The sequence below is a fragment of the Genypterus blacodes genome, unplaced genomic scaffold (genome assembly GCF_046128005.1).
Source record: "Genypterus blacodes isolate CSIRO-AG114 ecotype Tasmania unplaced genomic scaffold, CSIRO-AGI_Gbla_v1 ptg000147l_1, whole genome shotgun sequence".
Classification (NCBI taxonomy): Eukaryota; Metazoa; Chordata; class Actinopteri; order Ophidiiformes; family Ophidiidae; genus Genypterus; species Genypterus blacodes.
In genome coordinates this window covers 144,105-156,501 of record NW_027466949.1, presented here as the reverse complement: position 1 = coordinate 156,501, position 12,397 = coordinate 144,105, and the positions used below count along the sequence as shown (strand labels likewise).

Sequence of the window (12,397 nt, the reverse complement as noted above, 5' to 3'; positions counted from 1 at the left end):
ATAATTAAAAAAAATAATAATAATGTCATCAACTTCTGCTGCGTATTTTACGGGAATTAATACAAAGTGGATAAGTTTAGAACTGCTGTTTGCTACGGAAGAATTTGAAGCGAACACCACACAGGCTGATGCAAGTTGAAACGAATGAGTGAGCCGTCAGTTGAGAGTGAAGAACGTTTTACGGTATGTCGGCCTTTATATCTAATCGGACATTTCTGTTATGTGTTAATATTTCAATAATTTAATACTCCGATCATTCACCAGCGAAAGGGAAAACACGCTGACAAGGTAATCGATCATATAGTTCTATGAGCCGGTGCTGACATATGGGAGTCTTCACATGGACTAATGCAGGAGCAGTGATATAATTAACCTCTATTAATTCTGTTCATGTCATATTTTTGCTTGTTTTGCTGTTTTTCCCACGATGTGCCAGTGTGACGATGGCAGACACGAGCCCAATGGATCTCTATGAGAGTCTGGAAGCACAAGGAGGCAAAGTCAGGGCCTTGAAATCTGCTAAAGCTGAGAAAGTAAGTGATTTGATCATGTTGTGAAATAGCCAATTCACTCTCTTGGGTTGTACCTACACAGTCATTAAATGAGGCAGATGTGTGTGTAGTAGATCCAGGCTGATGGTGGATGTCTTGCATGTCTGACTGCAGTGTTTTGGTTCTGCAGGCTGAGATTGACGCTGCTGTCCAGTTGCTGCTAAAGTTGAAAGTGGACTACAAACAGACTACAGGTCAGGATTACAAAGCGGGATGTCCGCCGTCTGAAGACGCGGCCGTCCAGGATAACGGCCTAGCTGCAGATGGTGCTGATGAGGCCGACACAGTGAACCCATGGGACGTTTCTACTACCAACGCAAAAGGAGTGGACTATGATAAACTCATAGGTAAGAGCCAGCGTTCAAGTATTTAGTGCTCCGATTCAGATGAAACATGAATACCAATGATGCTTTAACCATGATGTAATGTTAAGACAATCTGTCATTTAGATTGTAATCTGTTAATAAGAAAGAGTATACCATCTACCTTGCTTAGTGAGGTTTGGCAGCAGTAAAGTTGAAAAGGAGCTGGTGGACCGAATCGAGAGAGTCGCAGGACAGAAACCTCACCGCTTCCTACGAAGAGGAATCTTCTTCTCCCACAGGTCAGCAACTGAGGAAACGAGAGGACATTGTTGATCAGTGAGACTTCGATCTAGATTCCCTCATGTAGCTGAAAGGACTGTTTTCCTTTAAATGTGTTATCATCTTTGAAACTGAAAGAGGGGGGGAGAGAGAGTAAAAAGAAAGAGATGTTGATTGGGTTTTTTTTACTTTTTTCTTTTATAAACATACAAGAGGGAAGGAAAGCGAGGCAGAGAGCCAGAAAGAGAGAGAGGGAAAGGAGAGGGAGAAAGAAACAAACCGGGCAATGTAATGTTATGTAAATTGAAACAATAGATTGACAAACAGGGCAACAGCAGAAAGCCACGGCTGCAGAAGGCTGTGGAAACATGACGCAGCAGTGTGGACACCGAGTCCTGGATGACATCAGTGTTGTTGGTTTTGGTGGGAAGACAGAGGAAAAAAAGGGGGTAGGGCGAGAGGAGAAGAAACAAAAGGGAAGATTACTGAATTTACATATTTGTAATAGTGATTGTCAGAGAGGTTAAAGCTACTGAGGTTAAAGGGGAATCGGTTTGGTGGAGCCGTAAACTTAATGTGTTAATGTTAACGCATTAGGATAATCTTGTCTGTGTGTAAGTGAGTTAAATGTGTTTGTAGAGTGTCAAAATCTCTTGAAGTAACATTTCTCTTGTTACTGATTTGTCTGTAGAGACATGCATCAAGTCCTGGACGCATATGAGAAGCAGAAGTCCTTCTACTTATACACGGGCAGAGGTCCATCCTCAGAGGCCATGCACGTTGGACATCTCATCCCCTTCATCTTCACCAAGTGAGCCTCCTCTCTGAATATAGAAAGGAGGAGTTAAAAGTAAAGCAGAGGTGAACTGATGATTCTGAGTTGCGACTAAAAGCCTCTCCTTGTTCCAGATGGCTGCAGGATGTGTTTGACATCCCGCTGGTGATCCAGCTGACGGACGATGAGAAATACCTGTGGAAGGATCTATCGTTAGACGAGTGTCACCGCTTCGCAGAGGAAAATGCCAAGGACATCATCGCCTGTGGCTTTGATGTCAACAAGACCTTCATCTTCTCTGACCTGGACTACATGGGGTAAAGCGTGACAGATGGAAGTGTGTTGACAAAGGCCACTTTCGATTGGATTGTAATTAAACTCTTTCACCTTTTCCCTCTTTGCCTACATCTGCCGTCATTTAGGTTTCCTTTGGTATTTGGATTTCTGCTCTGTCATAAGTATTGATACCACATGAGTCAATGGAGCATTTCCTAATAGTTTCATTTTGGTTTCTCTCTGCAGTTCGTCTCCTGATTTCTACAGAAATGTGGTCAAGGTCCAGAAGCACGTGACATTTAACCAAGTCAAGGGCATCTTCGGCTTTACAGACAGCGACTGCATTGGTAAGACAACCTCATATTTTCCAGCGAGACCAGATCTCATGACCATAGCAAGAGGAATCATGTGGTGTCATCCATCCATCCATCCAGCAGGAGTGGAACCACTTCTGGCCTGAGATCCTCCTGGACAACCTATTGCTTATTTGACCTGGATCAGATGGATGGATGGAGTCTTTGTGTAGCATTGTCGTTAATAGCCCTCTCTATGATTTTGATGTCTTTGTTCAGGAAAGATCAGCTTCCCAGCCATCCAGGCAGCTCCATCCTTCAGTAACTCATTCCCTCAGATCTTCAAAGGCAGAAAGGATGTACAGTGCCTCATCCCCTGTGCTATAGACCAGGTCAACCATACACTAATAAAGAACAACATCACAATCATGAACATGCCAGAGGTTATATTCACCTCACGTCTATATTCATCCCCTTTCCTCCTCCAGGACCCCTACTTCAGAATGACCCGCGACGTGGCCCCCAGAATCGGCTACCCCAAGCCCGCCCTCCTGCACTCCACCTTCTTCCCGGCCCTGCAGGGGGCGCAGACAAAGATGAGCGCCAGCGACGCCACCTCGTCAATCTTCCTCACCGACACACCAAAGCAAATCAAAAACAAGGTAATGCACGCTGCCGAGAGAGGAACAACTGGAGTCCGTTTGATGTTTTAACTGTATGAATACACGTAAGGAAAGGCTACTGCTGCACCTGCAATCACTGTTACTGATACCCGACGACCTGTAACTACTCGCAGGTAAACAAACACGCTTTCTCTGGAGGAAAAGACACCGTGGAAGAGCACAGGAAGTACGGAGGTAACGCAGATGTTGACGTCTCCTTCATGTACTTGACCTTCTTCCTGGATGATGACGCACAGTTGGAGAAGATCCGACAGGTGGGAGCAGAGAACACACAAAGCAAATCAGACCTCTCACACTTGATTTGCATGCAGTTTTAACATACATCTGGTCTCTTGTCTTTATTCTCGTGCTTCGACATTCTGCTGCGTCGCCACGTCCTCTTCTCCACCTCTCCTCCTGCTGGTTCCTCCCATCCTCCCCCCTCTGCAGGACTACACCAGCGGAGCCCTGCTAACAGGAGAACTGAAGAAGATTTTGATTGAGACTCTGCAGCCAATGATTGCCGAGCATCAGGAGAGACGCAAACAAGTCACAGAAGAAACCGTCAAGCAATTCATGACACCAAGGCCCCTTAATTTTAACTTTTAACCTGCTGTAGTGTCTGAAAAATCATGTTCATTATGTAATAAATCTGCAGGAACAAGCAAAAGAAAATCAAGCTTTTTCCATCTAAAACCGAGTTATATTATTTTCTATTGCATGGGCAAAAGCAGCTGAGTACAATTTGATATGAGCAGCAGGAGTGGAGAAAATGTAAAGGTAGATTACTGAAGCAGTGATGTGCATTTCTGTGTCAGTTAGCATGACAAAGCACATGGCTTCATGCTACTTATTAACTTGTGTAAAGCTGCACTAAATGTGCACATTTCTGTCCATGTTTATCTTGACAGGGTTGCTGCAACATGAGAGGAGTCCTCAGCCTGAAATCTGTGCAGGAGGAATTGATATTTGAAGTAGAGCTCAACTATAAGATACAGACTAATAACACAGTTACACATGAAAGTGTTGTAAAGAATGGAGTCTGAATTGCATTGCCTTCAGGTGACAATATGACAATAACTGTAATTATGTGATAACACATCATTGTTATTCAGTAATTAAAGCATTTGTACATTGGTTTTACTTTGAACACTGCAGAAATGTTCCTGCTCTAATGTCATGTGGCTCATTAGATAACTGTGTGTGTGTGTGTGTGTGAGCAACAGGCTTAAAACCTGGTTGCAAAAATGTAAAAACACTGAGAGCCTTCCCATTATTATCTGCAACCAAAAAAGGAAAATAGACTTCTATGGACTTTATGGTTGGTGATGGTCAGTGATTTTGAACTGACGTATGAATTACTGTGTCAGGTTCAGGAGACAGGTTAATCAAACAGTGAATTGCACATAGAGACCTATTTGAAATGTACTTTTGCAGATAAAACAACACTGATAACACTAGTAAGCTTTTCTAGTAAACAGTTACTTTGGTTCCAAAATGATATGTACTACAAAGTAACACATTATAGGCACCTAAAAAGACTCACAACTAGAGAGTTTGTGCAGGAGCAGTGAGCACAGAGATGATTATTGACACTGTAGATTTACACAAAGTCCAAACTATGCCACAAAGAGAGAGAAGAGGGGGGACGGGCAGGTTGATGCAGTGTTAATGTGGAACTGAGACACTCACCCCTGTAGGTGGAGATGACATGAAAACAGTCTTTGCTGTTTAGAGATTCAATCCTTTCCTACAAATGGATTACAGAGTCAGAAATGATTCACTGTGACTCTTGAAGTGAAGTAAGAGTTTGTAACCGTCCCTGTCTAAAGAATGACTGACTAGCATGCATGTCTAGTGGTTCTGTTCCATTTAGGTCTGCCTGTAATCATTAAATGAAGGTCATACATTTCTTCTTTGAATACCTAAAGCTGATAAAACAGACTGAGTCACTGGGGTTCACTTTATTATTGTTTATTGTCTCTTTAACTGTTGAATTACAGTGTACAAATGTCACCCTTTACCCCAGAACTTCATGCTGTCGCTAAAAAATCATTCGTCGATTCAAAATCATACTCCCCAAACTACACAGCAGTCTTCATAAATCAGTCTCGCATTCACACACAAATGCAGATGGTGGGTTGTTGGATTTGATGAGATCAGATTAGATTACACAGATTAGATTTCACTTGCAGATAACATTGTATTGCTGTGTAGAAACTGCATGTGTTTATCCACCATCAAAATCAACACTGTAATGGGCGTGTGGAGGCTCGACAAGCGGGTCTCGACCAGACGAGTAGTTGGATCCATCATGAACGCCACGATTGCAATGTTGACTTTGGTGATGAGGAGCAGCGGAGGAGGTGAGACCTGGACGCTCCTCTCGGGGAGGAGGCCAATGGGTGCGGGGGGCGGACCCTGCCACGTGGGGGCGTTGTCCACACCCGAGCGATTCGATTGGTCTTGCTGAATAAGGGCAAACACTCGTCGTTTTCGCTCGCATCTCCCCCCACCACCACCGCCTCCTCCCGGTACAAAAATAGAAAGGTTTGGCAGGAAGGAGACCGTAACGTGGTTGTGGCACGGAGGGACACATCAGCAGAATAACACAGCGCCTTTTCTGTCATTGTCACTGCCTCGTTATCTGCCGGTAACTCTGCATCTAAAAGCGGCTTAACCATATCAAAGCTAAGGAGAACATCCGGGTAGCTAAAGTTCTCCCGCTTGGCTCGAGACCAAGCCGGTATTTTAAGCAAATTACGGAAGAATTCGGCGACCAAAGTAACCGCAAAGTGACTATAAAGGCTTGGTGAATAACACGTATCGCCATTTAAGTTAAACTTGATTCAAATAGTTAGATATTTAAGGGAATGGCATTGGACTTCGCTGCTGGCTGCGCAGGAGGTAAGTAGTTCACCTAAGTAGACACTTAAGCTAGCCAAGTTGACAAGTTGCCGCTCACTAGACTTAGCATGAACTAGCCTTTAGCATCCGCCCGGCTGGTACTTTTCCATGGTAAATCACGCCGGTTTGGGTCCCCCCGTCACGCCTTCGCTAACAAGACAATTAGCAGATAAAGAAGGTGGTTTGTTTCCGCGTCTGTGCTCATCAGTGGACGAGCCCGCGGTGTAGTTTATGGGGATTTACATTCCACGCCGTATTGCTCACACTGGGAGTGGTTACAGGTTAACCTGGAATATAATATACAAGGCGGTAAACCGTGAAGTATTCCTGTCATGGCATATCTCATTGTGAAATCCGCCGCCCACTGAAGGCGTCTTAGCTTTAGGAGAAGACTAGTTGGCGCAGAGACGTAAACATCCACATACATGGAATGTGTTCAGTTCCACTCTTGCTGACTCTTTGAGAATCTTGTCAGCTGTTTTGTCTGCGTACAAGGCCAAGTCCTCCCACACGTCCGCACATCAAGGCCCCCCCCCCCCAGATGAACTGGCAGCATTGATAAAGGTCCTGTCCTCTCCTCTGAATGTTCTCCTCAGTAATGATTATGAGAGATTAACAAGTTCAAGGAGATCCTCATACCTCAGCTGTGGGATTCAAACCCGCACCATTCTTTGGATGGAGACGGGCCTTTTGTCATATCCTGCAATTAGTTTTTTTAGTATTTCTTTTGATGCCTTAGGTTTGATTTGATAAAGTAGTTTCCTCATCCGCCGAATGCAAAAGAGAAGAGGTTGTGATTTGGGTTGCAAATTACATGAAGTTTATTCATGATGAGATGCGACACAGCCAGTCCACTCCAAAAAAGCAATCAAACATTATGCTGACTGTGAGCTTTTAGTTGATTAGGCCGGTGCAAGGTACCGCTTACTTCTGGATTAGTCAGTGCTCTACTCCCACAGAGGTTTAATTTTCAGATAAAGCATGGAGTTTGTCATTAAAAAAAAACATAATTAAGTATTTAATAAAGTTATGTTTGCACTCTGGGGTGCTGTATTTAAATGAATGATCAATTAATGAATTCTGGTGTTATCTGGGAATATCTGGGTTTACACACCAACTAGGGTAACAGTTGTATAATGATTTTAGACTCTTGTTGGCAGGAGTCAAGGACAGGGCGATGCGGTGCTGTCGTCACTGGGTACAGTGCAGTGACCAGCTGATTACTCTGCTCAGTGTCGGGGTGGGTGGGCTGTTTACCGATGTGCTGCCAGGCAAACAAACCATCAGCAGACATTATTTGATCAAGCCAAGTCATGTTTGCGACACATGGCAGCTGTAGTGGATTTTTGTAATATTTACATTTCTGTTTTATTTATTGTAGCGTTTGGTGATGTATTTCTAAACGATGTCCAACGTGTTTTCCAGGTGCTGCCGGTGTTTTAGTGGGACACCCTTTTGACACTGTAAAGGTGGGTTTGTGTGGCATGATCACCAGTATTTACTCACATTAGTGGATGATGTGATGACCCGCAGCTGTAAAGAAAGGCAGAATACTGAGTCGGCCTCAGAGTTTGAATCCAAATAACCTGCAGTTACTCCAGCTAAAGGCATACATGTTATATTTGCACATGATCATGACATAGATGATGCACAGTACATAGCTAAACACACTGAGTAAATATATTTTGTCTATATTGTTGGTTAAGTATGTGTTTGTGTAGCAATGCAGCTTGTTCAGACTAACGAGGAGCTTATACTTACAAGAGATTTGTTGGATTTGGGTTTGTCTTTAACATTTTGCCAAATTAATATTGAATTTGTACTACTTCTGCCATTTAATATAGAGTTTTATTTAGTATTAACAGTTGCAGGAAGTAAGTCCAGCATTATAGTTCTGTAATATTTTGATGCTGTGACTCCATGACCTAATATGTACAGTGTGTCCTAAGACCTCCTTCAATCTGCCTGTTAAAGCTGCACCGGGCTAGATGGAAGAAATTAACACTCAATTCTAAGAAGCCCAAATAAATCGGTGTGAGAATTCTTTGAGAAGCTCTGTAGAAACTGATAGGAGTCAAATTGTTACCAGCCAGAAATGCACACGAGTCTGAACCTGTCAAAGTGATGGCTATGTGAAGCATGCAGGGCAGAATGAGTCAGACCAGTCGGGCTAAAATCCCAACAAATCACACCTTGCATAAGCTGCATGATTTGAAGCGGCAGACGTGTGAAATCGCCTCGTGCAGCTTGACCTCAAGACAATCGGCTATGATGTCGCAACATTGCAATCAGATTGATTTCATGTCGGTTCAATGTCGACATCATACGCTTGAAGCTAGATTTTGTTCAAATTGCACTTTGGAGGCACGTGTACATGGATGGTTTGGTCGTGTATTTTCTTTTTGCTTTCAATGTGATTTGTGTGTGAGCTTGTGTGGGGTGCTGGGGGAAGCTGTCTTTAACAGCAACAGTTTCACTGTGTTGTAGATGAGAGGGAGGAATATACAACCTCTCCACGGAAATGTGACCTAGTAAGTACGGTCCAGGTTCTTTCTCTCACCCAATCTCCTGTTGTGAACTGTAGAAATACAAAACCAACCACACAAACTGCACACTCGGCTCCATTTCCTCTCCCCTCTATGTTGCACCCCCCCTAAACACTGATGCCTGCCTGTTTGCCTTTAAACACACACACATTAACCGTAATTGATTTGTAGCTGTGGTCCTCTTTTGTTCTCATCACTCTTGTGGAGCGACTAATGAGATGGCCTTGCCCACAGGTGCGACTTCAAGTTCAGAATGTGGACAGACCTCTGTACCGCGGGACGTACCACTGCTTCCAGTCCATCATACGGCAGGAGTCGGTAAGCAAAAGCAGCAGGCGACAAAAGAAGTTTGTTGTGTGTTTGCCTCCTCCATGTTTGTTCAGGTTTGAATATTAATCAAAGGCGCGATCGTTTGAACGCGACACAGCTGTGAAGTAACGCCCACAGCTGTTGACGCCGTGCGGGAAAGCTGACGACTCCTTCCGTCTCGCCCTTGAGTAAAACTCTACACACACGCACACTAATTAAAGCGCCCCGCTCGCCGTCCCTTCTGTGAACACCTGCATCAGCCAAAGACCGGGCCAAGAGCATGTTCCCAACATGGGGTGTGAGGGGTGGGAAGCGGAGGGGCGGCGGCATGTGTGTGTTAAGCAGGGTCACAGAGCACCTGACTCTGGCACGGGCTAAATTAAGCTTCGGGAGACTTTGCTATTTGAGCTAAGCAAAGAGAGTCGGAGGTGGAAACCATTTCTACGCCTCTGTACGGCTGAGTCGAATGTAAAACCAGCCACTGTAACGGTTTCCCCTCTGAAATGTTGCAGGAAAATATATGTGACAACGCGCTGTGCTGTGTTTCTACAAGTTGACGTGGTTTTAAAATGTAGTTCAGCGTGATTTGAATTCTAGCCGTGGGAGAACCTTTCCTCTCGTCTTACCTGCTGTAGGAGTTTTTCAGCATTCCTCTGCTGCTGCGAGCGCCTCAAAGGCTGCAGCACTCGTCAAGTGAATTGACGGCCCGACAGTCAAGTAGCAATGCACTTTCACATGTCACATGAACAGCGCTAGCCTGTGACCTCGGCTATGTGAAGCAAGTTTTGTGTTCGGCGTCAATATGGTTTTTGAGACTTTTCCCCCTTTTGACACGTCATGTTAGGTAACTGTACAAAGATGTCAGTCCTGGCTGTTTAGTTCAAGCGCTGTTTAATGGATTGTTCCAAAAGTAGAAGCCTCACGTGATGAAAATTACCAAGACTGGACTTTAGACTGGACAAGCCCCTGACAAGACCAATAATGTGTAGACCAGCAACCAGGGTTCAGTCACCTCAACGTGTGTGTGTGTGTGTGTGTGTGTGTGTGTGTGTGTGTGTGTGTGTGTGTGTGTGTGTGTGTGTGTGTGTGTGTGTGTGTGTGTGTGTGTGTGTGTGTGTGTGTGTGTGTGTGTGTGTGTGTGTGTGTGTGTGTGTGTGTGTGTGTGTGTGTGTGTGTGTGTGTGTGTGTGTGTGTGTGTGTGTGTGTGTGTGTGTGTGTGTCCGCAGGCACTCGGCCTGTATAAAGGGATCGGTTCTCCGATGATGGGCCTGACCTTCATCAACGCCATAGTATTTGGCGTCCAGGGCAACGCCATGCGCAAACTCGGCCGCGACACGCCACTCAACCAGTTCCTGGCCGGAGCCTCTGCCGGAGCCATCCAGTGCGTCATCTGCTGCCCGATGGAGCTCGCCAAGACGCGCATGCAGATGCAAGGGACGGGCGAGAAGAAGTCCAAGAAGAAGTTGTACAAGAACTCCCTGGACTGTTTGTTGAGGATCTACAGGAGGGAGGGGATCCGAGGCATCAACCGTGGCATGGTGACCACGCTGATACGCGAGACGCCGGGGTTCGGCGTGTACTTTCTCGCGTACGACGTCTTGACGCGTCACCTGGGCTGCGAGCCGGAGGACCCTTACATGATCCCCAAGCTGCTGTTTGCCGGCGGAATGTCGGGCATCGCCTCCTGGCTCTCGACCTATCCCGTTGACGTGATCAAGTCGCGGCTGCAGGCGGACGGGGTCGGCGGGGTCAACCAGTACAACGGCATTGCGGACTGCGTGAGGCAGAGTTTAAAGAAGGAGGGGTGGAGGGTGTTCAAGCGCGGGCTCACGTCCACTCTGCTCCGCGCCTTCCCAGTGAACGCCACTACGTTCGCCACTGTGACTCTGTTTTTAATGTACATGCGCAACGGGGAAGAGTGCAGCATCCAGGACTCTGAGCCGCAGGCCGTCTCCCTGCAGCCTCTGCAGCCGCAGGCACAGCCAACCAGCATGTAGCCAGCTGCAGAAAGGCTGGGGTGTGTGTGAGAAAGGTGACCAGATCCACCGCAAGCATCAGTCCAAGTAACCACACCTAATGTCTTCAGTCTATCACAAGGCTCATATTTAAGTCATATACATCATTTAAGATGACGTATGCACTTGTAAATACGGTTTCTTTAATTTGTTAAACATTTTAAAGGTTCCAAATAATGTCAAACGGTTATCGGTTACAACAGCTTCAGTTACAGAATATTCGCACTTCATCTTGCTGCTGATTTCAGGTTTTTAGAGGAAGATTTGTGTGGCATTCACTTTGCAAATGCTCCCTAAACCTAAACATGTGCCTGACTCTGAGGAGATTGCAGTGTTAACAACACGGTTAACCTTTTAAAACCTTTGTACTGTTACACAGTGGCAATATTGTGATTGAATAAATTATGAGTTCGAAGCAGTTGGGGTGTGAAGTCCTGACCTCACCAGGTGCATTACACTGTGGTAACGGTTATAAATACAAAAAAATCCCTATACATGTACAGCACATCAATGTAGATATTGTTGTATATCGATGTATTTATGATTTTTTTCATTTAGAGGCTGCACACTGGATTTTGGTGAAATCCTACTGTATTTAGGGAAATTCACCTAGGAAAATCAGGACGGATCCTATTTCTGATTTTTCAATTTTAGCTCTTATGGAGGCGTTTGGTTTCTGATTTTATTTTATTATTCTTTTGTACTTGGTTGTTAAAGGGAGAGGGACATCAAAGGGAATCGGCTGCCCATCAGTCTGACAGAATCCGGCCATGTATGTAAATACGAACCAATCATTAAAACTAAATCTCACTCTTGAGTTTCTTTTGAGATGTTTTATTGCGACACAATCCAAATCTGAAGCGTTTAACCATTGTTTGTGTTCAGGACGCCGTCCAAAGAAAGCACCTTATGTTATCCACAAAGGTTACAAACAGAAAGAGAGGAAACCTGGGAGTGGTTTCATTTTAACTGTCAATGGGGTCATTTTTTAGTTTGTATATTCTGAAACGAATGCTAGATGCGGCTGTAGTGTAGAGCAACATGGAGGACTTAACGTATTTAAACCACCTTCTGCTTTTAAAGGTCATTCTGCTCCGACAGGTTTGGGTTGTATTTACAGTCGACGCACCAAAGTGAGCAGACTTTCATCTCTGACATTTACACTGTGAATAAGCGCTTATGTGTGTTTCCGTTTCATTGTTGTCTCATTATAAGAGTCAAGTATTACATTTACATAATCACAATCCTGTATAGTAACCGTTTAAGCATTTATCTTGCTGTAAATTTCTCTTGCTTGGTCTGACTGACAGGATGACATATGGATGCTGATATCTTTGTAGAAAGGCTGCTGCTCGTGTTGCTTCTGTGTTCTGTACTGTTGTTTGTTCACGTTGTCTCTTACCGCAGCAGCAGCATGCACGACGTCATGTAGTTCTTTCAAACAATTTAATAAAAGCCCGATATTTTTGTCACTTTGTT

The 12,397-nt window shown here is 44.7% G+C and overlaps 2 protein-coding genes across 3 annotated transcripts; both read left to right on the top strand.

The window, feature by feature from the left end:
• The first annotated feature begins 78 nt into the window (after positions 1-78).
• On the top strand, positions 79-5,053 carry wars1 (tryptophanyl-tRNA synthetase 1). Its single transcript, XM_076165557.1, has 11 exons — positions 79-183; positions 437-533; positions 682-898; positions 1,047-1,155; positions 1,827-1,946; positions 2,045-2,227; positions 2,433-2,533; positions 2,759-2,871; positions 2,968-3,141; positions 3,276-3,416; positions 3,592-5,053. Exons 2-11 carry the CDS (start codon positions 444-446, stop codon positions 3,748-3,750), a joined length of 1,407 nt encoding a protein of 468 aa, XP_076021672.1. The 5' UTR covers positions 79-183; positions 437-443; the 3' UTR covers positions 3,751-5,053.
• A 571-nt stretch (positions 5,054-5,624) lies between these two features.
• On the top strand, positions 5,625-12,390 carry slc25a29l (solute carrier family 25 member 29-like). 2 transcript variants are annotated; one of them, XM_076165489.1, is made up of 4 exons: positions 5,625-6,048; positions 7,474-7,517; positions 8,829-8,912; positions 10,130-12,390. In XM_076165489.1, exons 1-4 carry the CDS (start codon positions 6,015-6,017, stop codon positions 10,898-10,900), a joined length of 933 nt encoding a protein of 310 aa, XP_076021604.1. In that variant the 5' UTR covers positions 5,625-6,014; the 3' UTR covers positions 10,901-12,390. The 2 variants fall into 2 exon arrangements, with proteins under 2 accessions (XP_076021604.1, XP_076021605.1); XM_076165490.1 differs by lacking the exon at positions 5,625-6,048 and having other exon boundaries at positions 7,477-7,517; positions 8,536-8,912.
• Positions 12,391-12,397: the final 7 nt, after the last annotated feature.